The 19,506-nt window shown below is 41.6% G+C and overlaps 1 protein-coding gene across 1 annotated transcript in view; it reads right to left on the bottom strand.

Moving 5' to 3' along the window:
- usp43b (ubiquitin specific peptidase 43b) overlaps positions 1-19,506 on the bottom strand; it is a 71,063-nt gene that overhangs the window by 6,256 nt on the left and 45,301 nt on the right. Inside the window, exons 7-12 of the mRNA XM_071515397.1 lie at positions 18,872-19,034; positions 15,233-15,344; positions 7,337-7,440; positions 3,839-3,916; positions 3,603-3,732; positions 906-1,263 (exon numbers count right to left, since the gene is read on the bottom strand). Of these exons, the coding sequence (XP_071371498.1) occupies positions 906-1,263; positions 3,603-3,732; positions 3,839-3,916; positions 7,337-7,440; positions 15,233-15,344; positions 18,872-19,034 (945 nt within the window). The remainder of the gene's footprint in view (positions 1-905; positions 1,264-3,602; positions 3,733-3,838; positions 3,917-7,336; positions 7,441-15,232; positions 15,345-18,871; positions 19,035-19,506) is intronic.

Here is a 19,506-nt window from a genome sequence, read left to right as displayed (position 1 = left end):
GGGTAAGAGAAAATATTTAAACATCAATGACCTGCGGCAATGAGGCAAAAATAATGTGACATTTCTCACTAATTAAAATGTTGTATTTCGTTCCTGATTTCCCGATAAGAGTCCTGTCTCAAAGTGTGTTCATTATTCTGACTAGAGCCGAACAATTAATCAAAAATAAATAAATAAATAAATAAAAATCGCAATATGAACTTCTGTTTCTCAAAGCGCAGAGGCTGCAATTAATTGCTTAAGAGAAAGTCCGTCAAAAATGGATTTCTAAATGTGTGTTTTAGAGCTGCGGGACAATGAATCAAGTACAATATTGGTGAAAACTTTTCATCATACTCAAACCTAAAAACTAACATGTTTGTGAACATATTCAACAACATTTCCCTCTTTTAAGACAACAAAGCAGTCCTGGGTCTGTCGTCATTATGCATTTCTATTCTTGGTTTACACTAAAATTAGTATCTTAAAATAAAAGTAGATCCGGTCTTCCAAACAGGAATTAAATGGTATCCCTCCACTATGTTCTATCAATAAAAATGCTATTCGGCGAAATAATGTTCTAAAACGTTGGACCAACAGTCAGTTGAAAATCACAGCAGCAGGATCTGTTGTTGAATCTGTTCACCAACGTGTTAAATGTCAGTTTTCAGGCTTTTTCGTGGCCTCATTCAAATGAATGGAAAATAAGAATCTGAACGCTACAAACTCGTCCAGCTGATCTTGGTGAGTATATTCTGGTTTTCATGGCGGTCAAGTGCCGCATAACCCTAAGTGGAATATTGCTTTGAACAATTTTAAAGTTCTAAAAAACGTATGACAAGAAAAACTTGTGATGATATGAATCGCAACTGCAATACTCTGTCAATTGGATTTTTTGGTGGGTATCTTTCAGCCCTAATTCAGACCTGTGTAGTGTCCGCCGTGCATGCCCCCATGGTGGTTGCACACAGCGTACAGATCGTACAGGAAGTCGGGTGGGGCCACATCGGGCGTGCGGGACTGTTTCCAGCCGGGCTGCGGGTGAGCTTGGGGGGGCGGGGGCTGCCGGCCGCCGTGGCTCCGCTTCACCACGTGGGGCGCCATGTCCAGGCCGGCCAGGGGGAAGTGCACCAGCGTGGTCAGCTTGTTCCTCCGCTCGCCCACCTGCCTGAAGCGCTTCAGGTGCAGGATGAGGATGTCCGGCAGCGTCCACAGGCTCATCTTCACCATGCCCTGCTGCAGCTGCTTGCAGTGCGGGCACTTCCAGGCGTCGTCCGGGGCGAGCTGGTGGGGCGGGAGAGACGGAGGAAAAGAGTGAGAAAGAGAAAGAAAGGCAGTAGACACACGTATGCAGTGGAATCGTTTGTTATCAGTGGAATTGTTTGTCGCTTGTGAACATAATGAGGCATCAATTATAAAATGGTCTTATAATGAAATTCAGGGTGATTTAAAAAAAATATGGTGCTGAAAATCAATGGTTTATATTGTTGGCAATTTTCTGTGATAAATCAGAACCCAATTTGTTGAATCATTTTTTGTATAAATATATTGTATAAATGAACTTTGGGAACAGTCACAGAACACAGTCTTTGTGAATAAGTCCTGACGTGATTGTCTCTAACATTGCCCTCATCTGCCTCATCTGGAACAAAAAGCACATGTTGAGGCTGTTGCTGTGACTACTGCTTTTGTTCATTTTCTCCTTCCCAGTTTGATGCGGACACAACAATAACATAAAGAAGCCAAAAAAAATGAGCGTTGATGTTCAGACAAGGTCAGTCCTTTAAAGCCGTAGCGATTCATCAGTGGGACGGGGCTGGGATGTAGCGTGTGTATGAACGTGTGTGTATGTGTTGTGTGTATGTTTGTGTGTAGGGGACCTGCGGACCCGAATTGAATTAGTCATAACGGAATGGTGAAACTTTGTGGATAAAGGGAAAATGATTACCCTTATGGCATTAAGCATTCATCTTACTTTCATTGCTTATAATTACTTTATAATTCATGTTATATATTTGCAAAGCCTCGGACACATAAATGGTATTTAAGGGGAAACTTCAGAGGCATTGTTGAAATAAGTGGTTACTAAATATTTTACTTAATATTAGGTGATTTATAAATTAATGCACATTCTTATATAATGAACATCTAAACAGCACTGTTCTATGCTTTTGACTTTTCAAAAAAAAAAAAAAAATACAGTGCAATTATTTTGAGTGTATAGCCTAATACACACACACACACACACACACACTGGACGCTCAATCCTAATCAACTGTGAAGTGGTTATTTATTTCATAATGTATAATGCCCTACTTAAATGCCTGTTTCTCTTCCATACGTTCATTCTAAAGGAGCAAACTAATCACAAGCTTCCAGCATCGCCTGCCTCACCCTTACAACTCCACAGGGTGGTGACAAAGGGCTACACCAGCAGCAATACCTACACAGTTATTATTAACATTATTAATATACTCTTGATGATTAGGCTCTTTGTACTTCCTACATTGTTGCTGTCTATGCCATATTAGCAATTATGAAAACTCAGTTTGCACTGTGCATTTAGAACGAGAAACTCATTGTCCCTCATTCATTTTCCCTCATTCCAGCGGCATGTCTAGGATTTGAAATCCACGGTGGCTCAGCCCATCTTAGGGTGATGGTAAATAATTATGTGTAATGGGCCTTTGAGAGGAGGACACAAAGAAGATTTACAACAACAGGAGTGTCTGCTCTGGCACAGTCTTATTTGCATTAAAGTTACTTCACATTCTGAATATCGGTGCAACATATCAAAGAGTTTTAATTAATTCCACAGAGTGAAATCATAAGACAAATGCCCTTGTAGATCCTTTTGACACTGTGCTGAATATTCTATAATATTGTAGGAGATGAAAGAAGTTGTAAAGAACTGACTTGGGATTGTGAGTGGAGAGAGTCAAGAAGATGCTTCATCATTGTGCTTTTACATAAAAACACTTGACCATGAACTCAGAAGCACTTACACCTTAATGGAGGAAAAAGTTTTGATAAAACACCACCGATGAATCCTGTAGGGTTCTTAATGACAGGCTTCACTTGGAAGCACCAACTTAACTTTCATTTAATTTCATCATTCCTCGTTAACATTTTTTAAAGAGACTGGCACAATAAACGAAAGTCCTCCCTGCACAGTTTTTCAAAGCTATTAAGAGAGATAAAACATAAACTATGGACGGCTCATCCTCGTTATTGATTTAGCCAGCGGTCTGTCTGGCTGTCTATTAGCCTTGGAGGTGGGTGGCTGATCAATGTCGATACTCATGTCTATTACAGAATGGCAAAACTCTAGTTACCGACAGTTCTGTCACTATGACAAGTTACAAGGTGCAGGAGAAAGTGAGATAGCGTTCTTGTTTGTGTCATCATGTGTAATGTTAGTCACCATCACCTCCACTAGGACTGACTTAACTATTCTGACCAACATCAATGGTATTATTATATTATTACTATAAAACATTTTAGGCATTTATCTGATTCTCTATGCTTGGATTTACTAGGCTCAGTGTCTTGGTCAAGGATATTTTGACAACATCCATGGCTGTTAATGGACCCATTGGATGAAAACAGACTGACTACTGCACCTGTTCCTCTTTGGTGTAGAGCTGGAAGCACTCATCCAAGGTGCAGCTGTACTGCTGGACGTGCTGCTGCTGCTGGTTCCTCACGCTCTCCGCATCCTTCACCACCTCCTCCTGAATATTACCAAACAGACTGCAGCCCAGGACACAGATATATGTTATATAATGCGTGTAGAAAGTTAATTTTGTTTTTCTCAAGTTAACACAACAAAATGATTAAGAGGACCGTCTGGACTGACCAGTCTTTGATTCTGTGCTCCCACTCGATGATGAGCTTCACGTGCGGAGGGCCTCCTGAGCCACACAGCTTCAGAGCTCTGCAACACATCGAGGTGAAAGGTCATCCAGCGTACAGCGAGGACACACATCTGGTTTAACATTAGATCCTTTGTGTGTGATACTGACTGTTAAATGCGTAAAATGTTACTTTCAAGAGGTTTTTACTTCTGTCATGTGCTAGAGATGTTCTTATAAGCTGAGACATTTTACAGTGTATATAGTGTGCGCTTTTACTGAGTGTTTTCAACCACTAGGTGTCAGCATGACCAAATAAAAAAAAGAACAGTAATGCAAGCAAGACAGTGGAGAATAGTTAGATAGAGAGCTAGATAAACAAAGAGAGAGAGAGAGGTGAACATTTTTTGAATTTTGAATTTTTTTGAATTCTATAGCTACAGTTTTGCCTCTTTGAATTGGATTTGCTTGTAGAGAGAGAGGGAGAGAGAGAGAGAAAGAGAGAGAGTATATATGGCATTGGCATTGGGGATCCTTTAGGTGAACTAATGTATTCTAAGCTTAGAGTGAAAGCTCAACTTAAATCTTACAGGGAGCACTTCAAACAGACTTTCATTACATGGTACTGTGTACGGCTCCAAGCTGCCTCTGAGGAAAAACCCGCTGATCTCAGCTCTGTTGACGCAGAGAGAGAGAGCAGGAATCTCCCCAGAGGCTTCATGCCTCTGTAAGAAACTGGTGTGACCGAACAGTGATGTACGTGACACGATTCAGTGAAAAATAAGCAAACGGTGAAAAGTCAATCAGTGAGACTATTGAAATGATCTGGACACAGCAAGTCCTCTGGTATAAGAAACACAATGATGCTGCCTGACATTAGACATAGAGAGCGCAGCGAGGCCATTAAAAGTTTACAAAGCAGACTGAAAAACACCGGCACTACCAAGTTCTTCTACGACAAAGTTCCTGTTCTGTTCAATGAGGGTTGACTTGGGGACAGAGCATATTTCTGAAACATTAGAGTTTAAACACTATCATTACATTAGCTTCTCGGATACAGTGCTACACATTTGCATTTCAAAAGATTTCAGAGGCATTTGCCCCCATCAGCACCATTCAACGAATGAATGAACTTTTCTTAGCAACTACACGAATGGAAGTTCCTTTTAAGTTCTTGCCAAAATGCCCCTTTGAAATGGCAATTCACTTTCGCAAGTGCAAGCCATTAGACACCCACTTGTGAAAAGGAATAAAATAGCTGCACATTTCCATCGTAGGGGCAAAATGAGTCTAACCTGTACAGTTAGTATGATATAGATTAAAAAACATAAAATCAAGCATTGGTGTAACATCTGTATAGACAGTTCCAATCCTTAAAAGATGGTGGCATTAACAACATCCACACTGCTATATAGCATGTGTGTTGTAATGTAATTTCAAATGTACCAGTAACTGGCTGTTTGTATGTATCTTTTCTAAATAAACACTGTATTAGATTAGATTAGATTAGATTACATTAGATTACATTAGATTACATTAGATTAGATGAAACGTTAATGAACCTGTGGGGAAATTGGGTCATTGCAGCAAGAATAATATAATTAAGAACAAAAAAGTAGAGTATATTGAATATAATACAAGTAATTACAACAAAAGAACACATGGGGAATAATACAACAAATGAATAAAGATGCAGCTCAGTGCTGGCCCTGTAGCTCCCTGGACCTCCCCAAATTTGCATACCAGGCCCACATAGGTGTGGATGATGCCAACATATATCTGCTCCATGGGAGGCATTCCCATCTGGAGAGGCTGGGAAGCATGCTGAGAGTCAGGTTCTTTGTTTTCTCAGGTGACTCCTCTGTTGCAGGATGCATCAGAGGCCAAGGAGGAGGATTACAAGAATCGGGTGGAGAGCTTTGTAGAGCGGTGCAAGGAGAACCATCTGCAGTTCAGCGTCAGTAAGACAAAGGAGCAAGAAGCCACTGACAACTGTCTGTGAGCAGATGGAGATGGTTTAGTCCTACAAATACCTGTGGGTGCATATCGACAACAAACTGTCTCCGCTTTCCTAAAAGAATTTTCAGAGTTGCTGCCTGGACACTATGGAGGCAGTAACAGAGGGCAGAAAGAAGACTGAACTGAACTTCATCTTTAACAACATCTCCCACCCCCCTCAGCTTCCGGCTCACCTCCCCAAGATGCAACACAGAGTCATTTAGGTGCTTTCTTCTGCCGACCGCTATCAGACTTTACAATGCCTCCTGCCCCACCGGCCCCGTCCTCAGCTAGGAGGCTGCTGAGGCAGATACTGTCTACACAAACGATCCTGGGCTGTTATTCACATTCCAATGCTTTGGACTAATCTATAGGTGAGCTTGCACAGTTTGTGACAGTTTCTGTACATTTTTTGCATATGTCAGTGCATATATCTCTGGACACATTTCTGTATGTATGCAACCTATAAATATGCTCTGCACATCTATAAATATGTTCTGATAATGACATTGATATTAGAAAAGACATCAATGCACATGCACTTGCACGATGTCACTTTTTCTGTACACATGCAACCTCCATCTAAAAATATCTTTGGTAATGATGGGTGATGAGAACAGACAACAATGCACTTGAACCTTTTTCTATACATATGGTAGCCCCATGTGGAGTTTTTGATGGGGTGAATAGCTAGTGCCAAAATCTGCATGTTTGTCACGTTATCTACATCGGTAAACTGAATATATTTGATATGGTGAATAGTTTAACAATGCACTTATGCACACCCAGGCACTGTATATATGAATGGCCTTCTACAGACCTGTTAATGTGAGTATGACACACATTTTGCACATCATGAATATAAGCTGTAAATTCACAAATTTGCTTGCTTTTTATTCTCATTCGTTATATATTCCATTTAAACTGATATTTTTACTTTTCAGAATCATTTCATATTGATTGCATATTCCATTTTGGTACATTCTCACATAATACAGATCTTCATTAATTTTTTTGTTATGTGTTTTGCTGTTATTTTAAATGCCCTCATAGTACATCTGTACAGCTGTACATCATTTTTTCCATATATTTCTGTCATACATTTTTGCATTTTATATGTTCTTGACACATTGGAATTTTTGGTTTGCATTATGTTTAATACCCTCATTTGCCATATTTAATTATTCTTTGCTGTATCCCATTACTATTGCTGCTGCAACAACCCATTTTCCCCATGGGAATCATCATGGGAATCATTAGTTTCCTCTTATCCTGTGTTATCTGGACAGATTTACATCTTAGAAGGGGATGCAAGTGTGCATCACTAGCTGTTCTCATTATCAGATATACAGATGGAAAAACATCCTGTATGTAGAAAGATGTGTCCAGATGTGCAAATGTGGATTGTTAACTGTTCTCATTATCAGATCATATTTACAGATGGAAGTGGTATGCATAGAGAGATGTGTCCAAAAATATGACCATATTTCCAATGCCGGCCTCACCTGTCCACAGCCGGGTGGTAGAGCGGCCGCCCGTCCTGAGGTGACAGGTAGCTGTAGGACGCTGATCCTCCCACCACACGGATGTTGAACAGCACTCTGGTGTTCTGAAAGGAGGCCACAACAAAATCATTGTAAAGCCAAGGACAAGATTGCAATAGATTAAATAAAACCAAACATCTGAGTTATTTTGTGCTTTTCATTCACAACTTTGCCGCAATGCTATCTGCTTCCAATACTAGCAATTTTTCCCCTCCTTTACAGTCTAGTCCTTGCTCTGCCCCTGACTTTGTTCCCATAAATATTGGCTTCCGTAATTTCAGATCCCTCTCTGAAAAGTCTTTCATCTGCCTTGATTTTATTATTGCTAACAGTTTGGACTTTTTTATGGCCACAGAAACTTGGCTGGGGAACGGAGACTCTGCACCCTTGATTGAGGCAATACCTCCTGACTTCTCATTTCCACTTCCCCCAGCTCTCTGCTAGAGACCAGAGATTAGCTGCTATACGTAATGCACTTCAGAAGCACCTCAAATGCTATCGCCTCTGAGTGTTGAACCTTACAGAATCATTTAATCGGTCTCTTCTGGGGGCCGTTCATATAAAAGGGCAGACTCTTGATTTGGTGCTTTGTCATGGGTTTGCCCTGTACAATGCTGAACCTTTATATTTCTGACCATAAGGCCATTAGTTTTCATGTCAACTGCCTCCTCCTACCTCTAACCAGTGTATCGCAGCTCGCTCAAACATTCTGAACTCGTTTTCTGAGGCTTTTTAGATCTCAGTGCAGCATTTGATACAGTTGATCATGCAATTTTACTTCAAGGGTAAATCAACACTACTGTAAATCACAAAGGGCAGAAAGCTGCTGCTGCACTGCTCTCTATCAGTGATATCAAAGCAGGTATTCTGCCTTTGACAGCTGATGGAAAACACCTGATTGAGGTGCAGCCAGAAGTGCAACATGTTTGAAAGTTTCAACCCATAGAGAGCAGCACAGCAGCAATGTGCTGCCCTATGTGATTTAGTATTGTTTTACTCTTTCAACACTGGCCTGACATTTCAGACACAGCACTGACTTACAGAACATTCTCCGTCTCAAAAGGTAATAATACATCCTCCTCCTCCCAATTTACAACCTGCATGGTCCCATAGGACTCCATTCTAGGCCTCATCCTATTCTCCTTATACCTGCTCCATCTCGGTCATATATCCACAAACAAAATTTGTCCTTCCATTGTTATGCGGACGACACCCAGCTATACCTTTAAAGTGCAACGACCACAACTGCCTTGGCTGTCTGCATGAATGCCTTTTAGATGACACTTTCGGATGTCCAAGAACTTCCTTCATCTCGATCTCAAATTTAAAATTGTTCTTTTTGGTTTCCCTGACTTTTTGAATATGATGTGAAAACTGTAGATAAGAACCTAGGGAGGTTCTTTGACTATAAAACAAGGTTGTGCAGTCGTGCTTTCTGCAGCTGAGAATTATTTGGAAAATGAAACCACCACTATCCTTGGCTCACTCGGAGAAGGTCGTTCCTTTTATTTAGACTTTTGCAACTCCCTTTGCTCCTGCCTCTCTCCAAAGCCCCTTTCACGCCCGCAGGTTATCCAGAATGCTGACTCGACAGTTCTGTCTGGTGCAAAACATAGAGATCACACCACCAAGTTTAGCCTCTTTCCACTGAGTTCCTCTTATGCCTGCCATGCATTAGAAGACATTTAGTCTGACACACTCTCACATTTAACAACAATCTGTCTCAAGTCATGAGTTTTGAGTCCTAGAGGTCAAATTTTAAGATTCTGTTAAGACTGAGAATCATGCAGCATCACACATTCAAGACTCCAGCAGGATTTTTCAGAGATTTGGTAGTTCCTTGCTTGCCTCACACAGGTTTTCAGTGCATGTGAAGGATTATACAGGCTCAAAACTCTGATGATGGACTATGATGTTTGAGTGTGAATGAAGTTACAACATCCCCCTCCTCCATCATCTACACACACACATACAACACACCTTTTGAGCCAAGGCTAAAGACTTAAGATAATATTAAACATCAAGATGAGAAAAAGACTGCATTAAGACGGGTCCGACTGAGACTTACAACTAACAATTGTGGTGACCGGAGCGCACAGCAACTGCCGTGATTTTATTCCGACTTTGAAAATTTGTCTAAAACTGTGAAATCGCTTCAAATATCGTCTAGTGTAAGGTCAGCATTAGTTTTAGAATTGATTTGGAGATTGATTTGAAGATTTCACTGATTACTGATTTTAAAGGATGGCATGGTGTAGCCCCCAGCTACACTGCCAACCTCCTCAATCCCCACGAGCCTCCTGCCTGTTCCACTGATTGGATTGAGCATTCGTTCTCCATCAGGACCCTTTCAATCTGGAGCAACCTGCCTGAGGAGCTTAGATCAGCTAATTAGCTTGACTAGTGAGACTAAATCAGTTTTAAATCACTTCTTAAAACTCAGTTTTACAAACTTACTTTCTGTAACCATTTGCAATTCTTTGTTTTTATTTTTTGTTTTTGGCATTTTCCCTTTTATTACATAGTTCAAAGTAGAGATAGATTGGGTAGATTGGGAGAGAGAGGGGGAGTGACATGCGACAAAGGTCCTGGGCTGGATTCAAACCCAGGACCCAGTATGCACTTTAGATCACAGAGCCACCAGGACGCCCGACTGATTTATTATTGTTTTTACGTGTTCACTTGTTTTTACGTAATGTCTATTTATGCTCTGTAAAGCACTTTATAAACTTTTCAAAAGCTGCTTACCCGGTGCATAAATAAAATAATAATAATAGTTCTTTAGCTTGGCACTGTTTTGCTCATTTTGGACTGACATTGTGATTTCAATAGCCTCAAGAATACACAAAAAGAGATAAATAAAAACTTTTGTAGTGATGTGCACAGAAACTACTAAAAAACAGATTCCTAATTGGGTTTGAAAAAAGGCCACCAGAGGATTTGCAGCCAAGCATTAAAAGAAATAAATTGGATCCATGAGCAGGATGTAATAACTCCAAACCACATTCTGCACAGGCAAAAGCTTCTGAATTCCTCTTGTGCCTCAACACCAAATTCACAATACAAAGCAAGTAGAGGGAGTTAAGACGTCTCACTGCAAGATCAGTGTTGGTGGCTCTTTTAAATGACTGTCTCTTGTTTACTGGATGATACACAGAAAATTTCCCAATATTAAAAAATGTTGATTTTTCAGTGACAATAACAAATATTGATTGGATTGTTGTTTGTTCACTCATAGAGCTGATATGGCTCTGGGGGTGTTCAAAACTATCAAAGTGTTGAATTAACTCTGATGGGCATAGTGTTAATTTTTACACTGTCAGAGTTGTGTACAGTATAGAGCAACAGAAGGGCCGAGGAGAGAGAAGTGGACCAGCATGCAACAGAGGGCAGACCTGCCAACAGTCTGAGCTCACAGCATGCAGTTCAACTGGAAGCGGCATGCGGCACCTCGCCGCGCAGCGCCCCGCTCCGCTACCTCGGGAAGAAATATGAGAAGTTTTGTTCGGCTTCAAAGTTTCATTTTACAGCGAAAAACATAATAAACCCGAAGATAATCAGGCCGCTCACTCATATCACTCTCAATTGGAGTGGAAAGCCCGAGATGAGAAGAAAGAAAGAACAAATAATAGACTAATATCTTCTGCTCCGCCTTTGAAACATGCTTATATTACTCTGAGATCTGCTTAGATTGGAGGTGCTTTAGGAATGAGGGAGCGCTTTGCGAAAATGAAATTGATTTCCTCTCGGTCAAATGAAATCTAGTGTGTTGCTGCTGGCAGAGCTCCAGTGTCAACAACAACGCTGACTTCTGTGAAGAAAGCCTGGAGCGGCCGTTCTATAGGCCTGATGGCAGGGAGCGCACCGCGGGAGACTACACACTCCTGGAAAATACTGATACGCTGTTCACATGGATCCACCTAACGCATCAGCCTTGTGGGCATCACAATACTTCTAAATTATCATATATCAAAAGTACATCAATCTATTTGTCAATCAGTTGAGAATTAGCATGCTGAATTCAGCAGTTTCTGTTTTTGCTTGCATTCAGTACATTCACGTTACGTAAAACACAGTCATTGTTATCCATACTGAAGCCCAAATAACAAGTAACATTTTATCATATTAATGCCTGGATTGTATTGTTCCAACGGCCACTCATTCAAAAGCAGAAATAAGTCGAACATCCTTGAATTTGAAGCTTACTGAAGAGGAATATTTGCCAGTTAAACTATTTTCAGAATCAATACCATTGTCATACTAATATTCCAGACCTTTAGTACATTGTACAGTGTACACACCTATAAAATGCCTATTTTAACAAGTCATGCATCCAATTTTCAGTGTTAAAACTGTATTTTTCACTTGATTCAAGAAAATTCTTACAATATGTTTGCACAGAAAACATGAAATTATTTCCCCCTATTGGCATATTTGTCACTTCTTTAAATGATATAATATTTGAAAATTCAATAGTAGAGCAAAGGCCAGTATGGACAAAGACAGGACAGAGGGAGTGGAGTCATTTCACAGGACCGTTTGTCCTCATTCTGAGCATGCATGCAGAGCAGAGTAACTGAGACCATATTATCTTCTCTTCAGCGTTTTGCACGAACCTCAACATCATGTTTATGGACACTGCAGGCGGCTAACTGCTTTGTGCTGTCTTGGCGTTGTGTGTCGAGAATACTGTTCCAGAGAACTTTTCCGCGTGCTCAGTGGCAATTTGCTGTAAGAGGACTGAAACGCAAGATGACAAGTGCAAACCTGAAATTAGCATGCTAGACTTGGTTAAAATCCGTCTTTGGGATTAAGTTACCACAGAAGACTTGTGGGTGCATGCAAAGGCCACCCATAGAGTCCTGTGAAAGACGGGGAAACCCTGCCAGTTCCAACTGCTTGGGAGTGGAGGCTGTTCAGAACACTGGTGTTTAGACACTGGGGAACAAGAGTACTGAAAATATGATGCATGCTTGTGCACACATCCCATAAAGTCTTGCATTTGCAGACTTTGTGTGTGTGTGTGTGTGTGTGTGTGTATTTTTGTTTCCCTCCCAATAGGGGCAGATGAAGAAGAATGTGTGAGAATAACACCAGAAACAGGGGTGTGTAAACATGTTAGTATGTGTGTGTGTGAGAGAGGGAAAGAGAGTGAGAATAAGAGTGTGTGAGAAGAAAAATTAACAAATGAGCATCCAAGATCTGGTCTGGCCCAGAGCGATGTCACACCTGCCAGCGTGACTGCCGGGCAGAGAGGGAGAGAAAGTGTGAAAACTCAACGCAGCACCGTGCAGCGGTCCATCCAACCTCTGGGGCCGCTGAGCTGAACTTCAGAGCGAGTGCCAGGCCTCCGCAGGCACTGATGGACACTCAAAGGTCGGTAATGTTCCCCGTGAGAAAATCCTTGCTCTTGTTTTCCACCAATCGGCTTTCAAATGCACCAAGGTTAATTACTATTTGTGTTCAGTGAGGGCAGTGAGAGGCAAGGAATGTTTGCAGCATTGTTTGTGCGTGACAAGGCAAAAGATCTCCAATTACAATCCATGCAAGGAGCACAGTCGTTTTTTTTGTATGTATTGTGAGTTTGAGCACTGTGTGTGATCTACATTTGTGAATGTGAGTGCCAATACTTATATGTTATGTATCACCCTCGATTCTCCATCCTACATTTTAAAATGCTGCATCCCTCTCCTATTAAATCTCGTATCTAATCCCATTAGTTCTGTGTCCCCTCGATACAAGTGTGTCCCTCTTCTGAATCTGCACTGGAATGAGCAACAACACGCAGCCCGGCTAGAAGAGGTGTGCATTCGTGTGTGTGTGTGTGTATGCCTGTGTGTGTGTTAATATAATTACATTAGTGTGGAGGCATCAGTGTGATATGGCGTATTATATTGCTAGGCCTGCTTTAGTCAGCATCAGCCAGCCCACGTAAAAATTAAGATGTCAAGGAATGTCAGCAGCAGGCAAAATGTGCTGTCAGAAAGGCTGTCTTTTTTTTTTTTTTGGAATTGCATCTTCGCTGAAGCTAAAATTAGATAAGAGCGGAAAATCCACTTGTGAACGTAATTCATTGATGCAAGAAACTACAGATTCCGGCTGAGATTAAAGATTTAGAGCAAACATCTGTTTTGAGCATTGCTCTTTTCTTGGCAGAGGTACAGGCTCCAGCAAACTGATTATACTGTACAGGCTGGCTTTTAATTAAATGGCTGGGCACAAAGGAGACAGAGAACTCCAGCAGAGTTACTGAAAGTTTCACACCTTTTCATCCATCCCTTCCGCTGCCTCTCCTCTCCCTCTCTGTCTAAGCAGTAAGCACTTCCCAGAAAACACAGAGTAGTACTCAGCAAGCTGGTCATCTGTTCATTTCCTCATAGGACCCATCCTCTGCATGGCTCCTTACTGCTGCAGCCAGCCGGCCCCACACAGAGGGAGACACTAATTGGAAATCTGTTTGGCTACATGATTAACAGCATGCTTCTGCTACAGACAATCACATGCTGGAACACAGGGCCAACATACACGCAAGCAAACAAGCTGGAACAAGCAAGAAAATGGACTCTTTGGCTTCAGTGAGGTAAATAATTGATTTGACAGTGACAGACGGCTGGGGTGCATCTAAGCAAGCGATGCTGCTTGCATTTGTATCGTTGCGTCCCACATTCCACAGCAGCCACTGACCAGGCTTCTTACGAGCCACTTGAGCATGGAAGACTGACAGGCTCAGCGACTCACCTCCTGACCCGACCGAGTCTCATTAGCACACTCTGCGCTATAGCCTCTCACAGCAATATATATGCAAATACATCATAATGTACATGGGGTGGACAAAATAATGGAAACACCTAAAGATATATGAATATCAAGTACCAAAAAAGGAGATGCCACCCTCTGTCTTCAGAACGGCTTTTTTTCAAGTAGGAAAGCCTCCAGTTTTTCTTAACAGAGGTGTTGATTCAATTCTGTGGTAATGTTTCGTGTCATGTTTCATATTTTGTGGTGTTTAGTAACTTGTCCATCTATGCATCTCAGTGAGCTTTGACTTGTGACCACTGCTTCTCTTTGCCAATGCAGTTTGTCCACGTTTGACATATGGTGTCAACATTTTCAAGAGACATTAAAATAATCATGCTGTTCTTGTGATGTACTGTACCTGCAATTCTGGCACCGACTGTTTGACCTCTTTGAAACGCTGTTAGTTCCCTCAAGTTGCTTTGAAAACTCACATATAAAAGTGGTGACTGTCAAACCTCTTTTAAAGCTGACATGTGATTCCATAATGTGATTCAGTTACTTTGACCTCCTGGGAAAGTCCTATATTCTCTATTAATGTTGTCATCACTAAAGATGGCAGAAGGGTATCACAGGCAGAGACTGGATAAAGTTCCAGTGATAGGCCGATGATATGAAGTACTGTACTGAGATGAGTTGTCAACAGTGACGGTCACTGTGAGCTGTGCACCAATGTGATCGGTGTACAATAAATTGCTTCTGTTGCCCTTGATAAGTCACTACGTGACAGTGGTGTCCAATCATGTGCCATCGAGGTTTCCATTCAAATCACGCACTAACAACAGCCAAATTCACAAATGAATTCCCCCTCTCTGGTTGAAGATGTGATAATTACTGAAATCAGACAGTCTAGTGTTTGGTTGGAATGAAAACCTGCATGCTCTCGCTCCTTGATGACACATAATTGGACACCGCTGCTCGAACCGGTGCGTCCTACAAGTTGTGTTCCATTTTAATTTTTGCTCTCTGACTCGATACAATTGTCCCTCAACCGGAGGGGCAAGTGTTTGAATCCCTAGCAGCTGAAGTATCACATTATTATTAGCAGTAGTTGTCTGGTACCTGTGCCTGAGCTCCATTGATCATCAAGTAGTAAAGCTTGCTGAGGATGCTCTGCTGAAGCTGGTCCCAGGAAATAGACCGGTCCTCCCTCATCAGGAATGGAGGGCCAAACCTGAGACAGGGATGGAAGAGGGATAGGAGACAGTGGTGTACAATTTAAAACAATATATGTATATCACATTACCCTTGCCCGATCACATTCAGTCATATCACACCAGCCCTGACCAGCTAACATCACAGCCAACCTGTCTGCAGGTCCACTTATCCTATTCGAATGTAAATTGCTTCAGCCATTATCAGCATTAGAGCAGAATTCTCATTACAGCATATCTATAGAAGAATAGAGGGAGATAATGGGCAGTCAGAATAGCTGAGGAGAGGGAAAACCCTCCAGTCTGAAATGACGGATCACATGACACATCTATTATACTACACCTCTAATTGAGGGCAGCCCTCCGTTGTGCGCTTCAGATCTATTAATAAGAGAGGTGTGTTCGTTTGAGCATGAATGTGTGCAGAGACACGGACAAAGACACACACACACCCACAGACACACACACACACACACAGAATTGAAGATGAGTTAAAGGGTTTAACCAAACTGTATGTTAATCATCCGTCATTGAGATATATTTCCTCAAAGGAACAGAAGGGTATAAAAAAGATAAAGTAGGCTTTGCTGCATTTGTAAAGGCAACATTTACTTTATTTTACAAATCGAATTTCATGCTTTTTTTTCAGATTCTTGTATAGACCGGAGAAACCAAAAAGGACGCTGGGGTCCTAGACATTTCCTATTAAATCACAGAAACCACAGAGATCCTCAAGGTAGATTAGGTTGAATTATCGTAAACACTGTTCATCACGGTAACCATTAATGTCAGTAGCCTCCATCTGACATACTTTCCATGCCTTGGATGTTAATTTCCAACTGACATTCAGTGGTCGCTAGGAGCAACAGCTGCAGCGACCCAGAGACAACATCCACCAGAGAGAGAGAGCTGGGAGGGGGCTGTACTGGGGAGGGAAAGGACTCGGTCTTGGTATTAAACAATTAATTACACCGGGGACCGCTGAGGAGCAACAGCCAAAACAATCCCATTCTTTTTCTGGAGGTAAACTGGTTCCATTGTGGCAAAAGGCTTTTCATTTGAAGTGTATTAGGTACGTTAAAGCCTTTTATCACAAGGGTTTGGTATGCTGAATGCAAAAGCCCATAGCCCTGTTGTATCCTCTTTCCAAAGCGGCACCAGTTGACTCTCTCACCCCTCTTTCCTTCCCTCTGGGGTAAGCTTTACTCTGGAATGATGCAACATGGCAAATGTGTTCATTTGGCTTACAGCCATGTCTATGTTTTTCTTTCCCATACAGCAAAACCACAAGCTTCTAGACAAATCATGGAGTCTGTGCTTTCTCCAAGGCATCATTGCATGTATTACCATAGGCTGCAAGCAGTCTTAGTCTGTTTACTAGCAATGTAAACAGCCTAAGACTTTTACACTTCCTCCTCAGTGTGTGTGTCGGCCTGTATAGCTAGCCAGTAATGAATAGCTCGGGCTGCAGGTGGATAGCATTCAGAATGGATTAGAAATTGAGCGTGCTGAGATGATCGCACTGCTACTTTTGGATGGAGATGATCCATCTCAAACACAGGGAGCTGTGTGGACCGCAGCGGCACGGCCTGCCAATATCTCGACAAATCAGGAAGAATAGGGGGTGTGCAAGAACAGCTTGTGTGATAAACCACACAGACTGTGGTATAGCAGCCAACCAGCACCGGCTCTTTTAAGAACATGACTTCAGTTCACCTTGATGGTGATGACAAAAATTGCCTCTATTGCATCTCAGTTTGTCATTTGGGCATAAATACCTCAAAATGAGTGCGGCACACAATGCATATGTATAGAACTGCAAATGGTTGTGGTACATTCTTGTCACAAGCCTGGAAAGTCTTGTTTTATTCTCCTCCTCCAGAGCAGCATAAAAAATAAAAAAGTAATTTCATCCAAGAAACTGATGATGCAATCTTCCAATGCATCATCCCTCTGAAACAGAGACTTTTGATGGGATCATGCAGTGAAGTCTATTAACTGCGTCAGACTACCCAATGATCTGCATTTCATTTTTCACCTGCCGTCTGTCTCCACAGAAATCAGCCTCTGCCTCAATCCAGGCTCTGTTTGACTGTTCACTTTGGACTGCAGAGGAGTGAAGACATGAGGATAATATCAGAATGATAATATCTGGTCTAAGGGAGACATTTTTAATAGAATTGCAAATGACTGGAAATCAATATGAACAAGGTGTTTTTTAGATGGATTTTGCATTACAAAGACTCTTTGAGAGAGAGATAGACAGATCTCAGTTCACTTTAATGTTTGCCATGCTCACAGGCAAGGCATGCTGCCTGGAGATAATATGGATCTCACAGCCAATTCTGTACTGCTAATACTATGACAGACTGAGTAAATAGAGTAACCTGGACAGTTTATGTGACCGCAAGCCTTATCCACATTTAGCATGAATTTCAAATTTAAATAAAGCCTATACACAGACTCAAACAACAGTAAAATATTATGATGTCGAAGATCTAATATGGACTGGAGTTAAAATAGTATGTATAAAATCAGATCTTTTGTGAGAGAGGCGACAGTGAATGTTCTGACATGTACTAACAACACTCAAAACTTCATCCATTCCCTTTTGGTTTCACAGTTAAAACGATGATATTGAAACAGAAAGATTTCACACTTTGCTGATTTCTAGAAATCTACCTGTGAACATATTCTACAGAGAACGAGAGAGAGAGAGAAAGAAGTATGCGACTCCAATGTAATTTTCTCTTCGCAGAGAAGTCCTCCAGCCGTCACCTGATGAGACGGAGACAGGTGGGTGGTTTGATCAACGATGGCGAGGCATTTGAAGGAGAAACGGAGAGCCATTGCTCATGGACGGGATTGGACTTTCTCACAGGCGTTGTTGGCGAGTTCACCTCAGTGTGTATTGATCTCTCTGGACTCTGTCAGGGTGACGGCTGTCTGATGGATCTTTCCATCATGCCAGATGTCAAATTCCTCAGCCCCTCGATTTGAAACTCGCCTCATGGTGAGATTTAGCAGAGAGCTCTCTGGAACAGGGAGCTAACACGACCTTGACTTGCTTGAATAGACACGGGAGAGCAGACTGGACGACACTGAACCACATTCACTGAGAAGCTGTTCAAAGTGACACTTCAAGTAAAACCTTAATGATTAGCAAATTAGAAAAAATGTCCACCTTAATAAGTCATTTAGTCTCATATTCAGCCTTCAAATGTTATTTTACTTAAACCAAGAGAAGAAATTCTACCAATGAGGTGAGATAACAAACAGAAACAAGAAACTAGAAACAAGCGTCAGTATGTTGAAACCAGTCAGAATAAGGCAGATCACTGCACTACTATCAAGAAAAGGACATTTGATTCTACAAAATTCTTGAAAAAAATTGATTTGCATTGGAAACAAGTGAAATCATGTCACAGGAGTTGGCAGATCTTTTCACTTATTTTAAGAAAGTTACAATTTTAGGACTCACTAATAGACTAAATGACTTGTTAAGATGGAGATCTTTTGCAGTGACAGAATTGTTTTAACCGGTTACCTGACGGCTTGCTGGCCCGCTCCTGCAGCGTTGCACACCAGCAGCAGGATCTTCAGGGGGACTCCCTGGTTGAGGAACTCCGACGACAACGTCCCAGAAGACGGCAACCTCTGACCCTCCGGACCGGAGGAGTATGGAGAGGATGGCAGGCTGTGGTGGTACCCTGGCAGAGGAGAGAGAAACACAGGAGAGGAGTCAGAGAGGGGGGGGGGGGGGAGAGGAGAGAGAAGAGACATTGAGATAAGGAGTAAGAGGGGAGAAGAGAACAAGAAAGTGGGTAGAGAAGGAGAAAAGAAAGGAGTGAGTTATAGATAGATAAAGGGGTCTAAAGGACAGAGGAAATGAGCTGTCAAAGAGAGGAAATAAGGAGTATGGATGTTTAACAGGGACTTTTTTCAACTGATACAATCATCAATTTCTTGATAAATTTTGCCAATACCGATCGCATACCAATTTCATATTCTTTTGGCAATTTGACCTGAGATCCTTCACTGATAGATGACCGCATGAAGCAGTATCTGCATGGCGACTATCTCCTTGAAAGTGAGATCACCGATTTCATATATAGAACACGTGAATATTGAACTTAGCACCTCTAACGAGGAGCACAGAGGGAAATTGAAATATATATAAAG

The sequence above is a fragment of the Centroberyx affinis genome, unplaced genomic scaffold, assembly GCF_046629955.1.
Source record: "Centroberyx affinis isolate AG114_WGS23_722 - 3 ecotype Tasmania unplaced genomic scaffold, CSIRO-AGI_Caff_v1 ptg000348l_1, whole genome shotgun sequence".
Classification (NCBI taxonomy): Eukaryota; Metazoa; Chordata; class Actinopteri; order Beryciformes; family Berycidae; genus Centroberyx; species Centroberyx affinis.
This window is presented reverse-complemented; position numbering and strand designations above follow the sequence as displayed.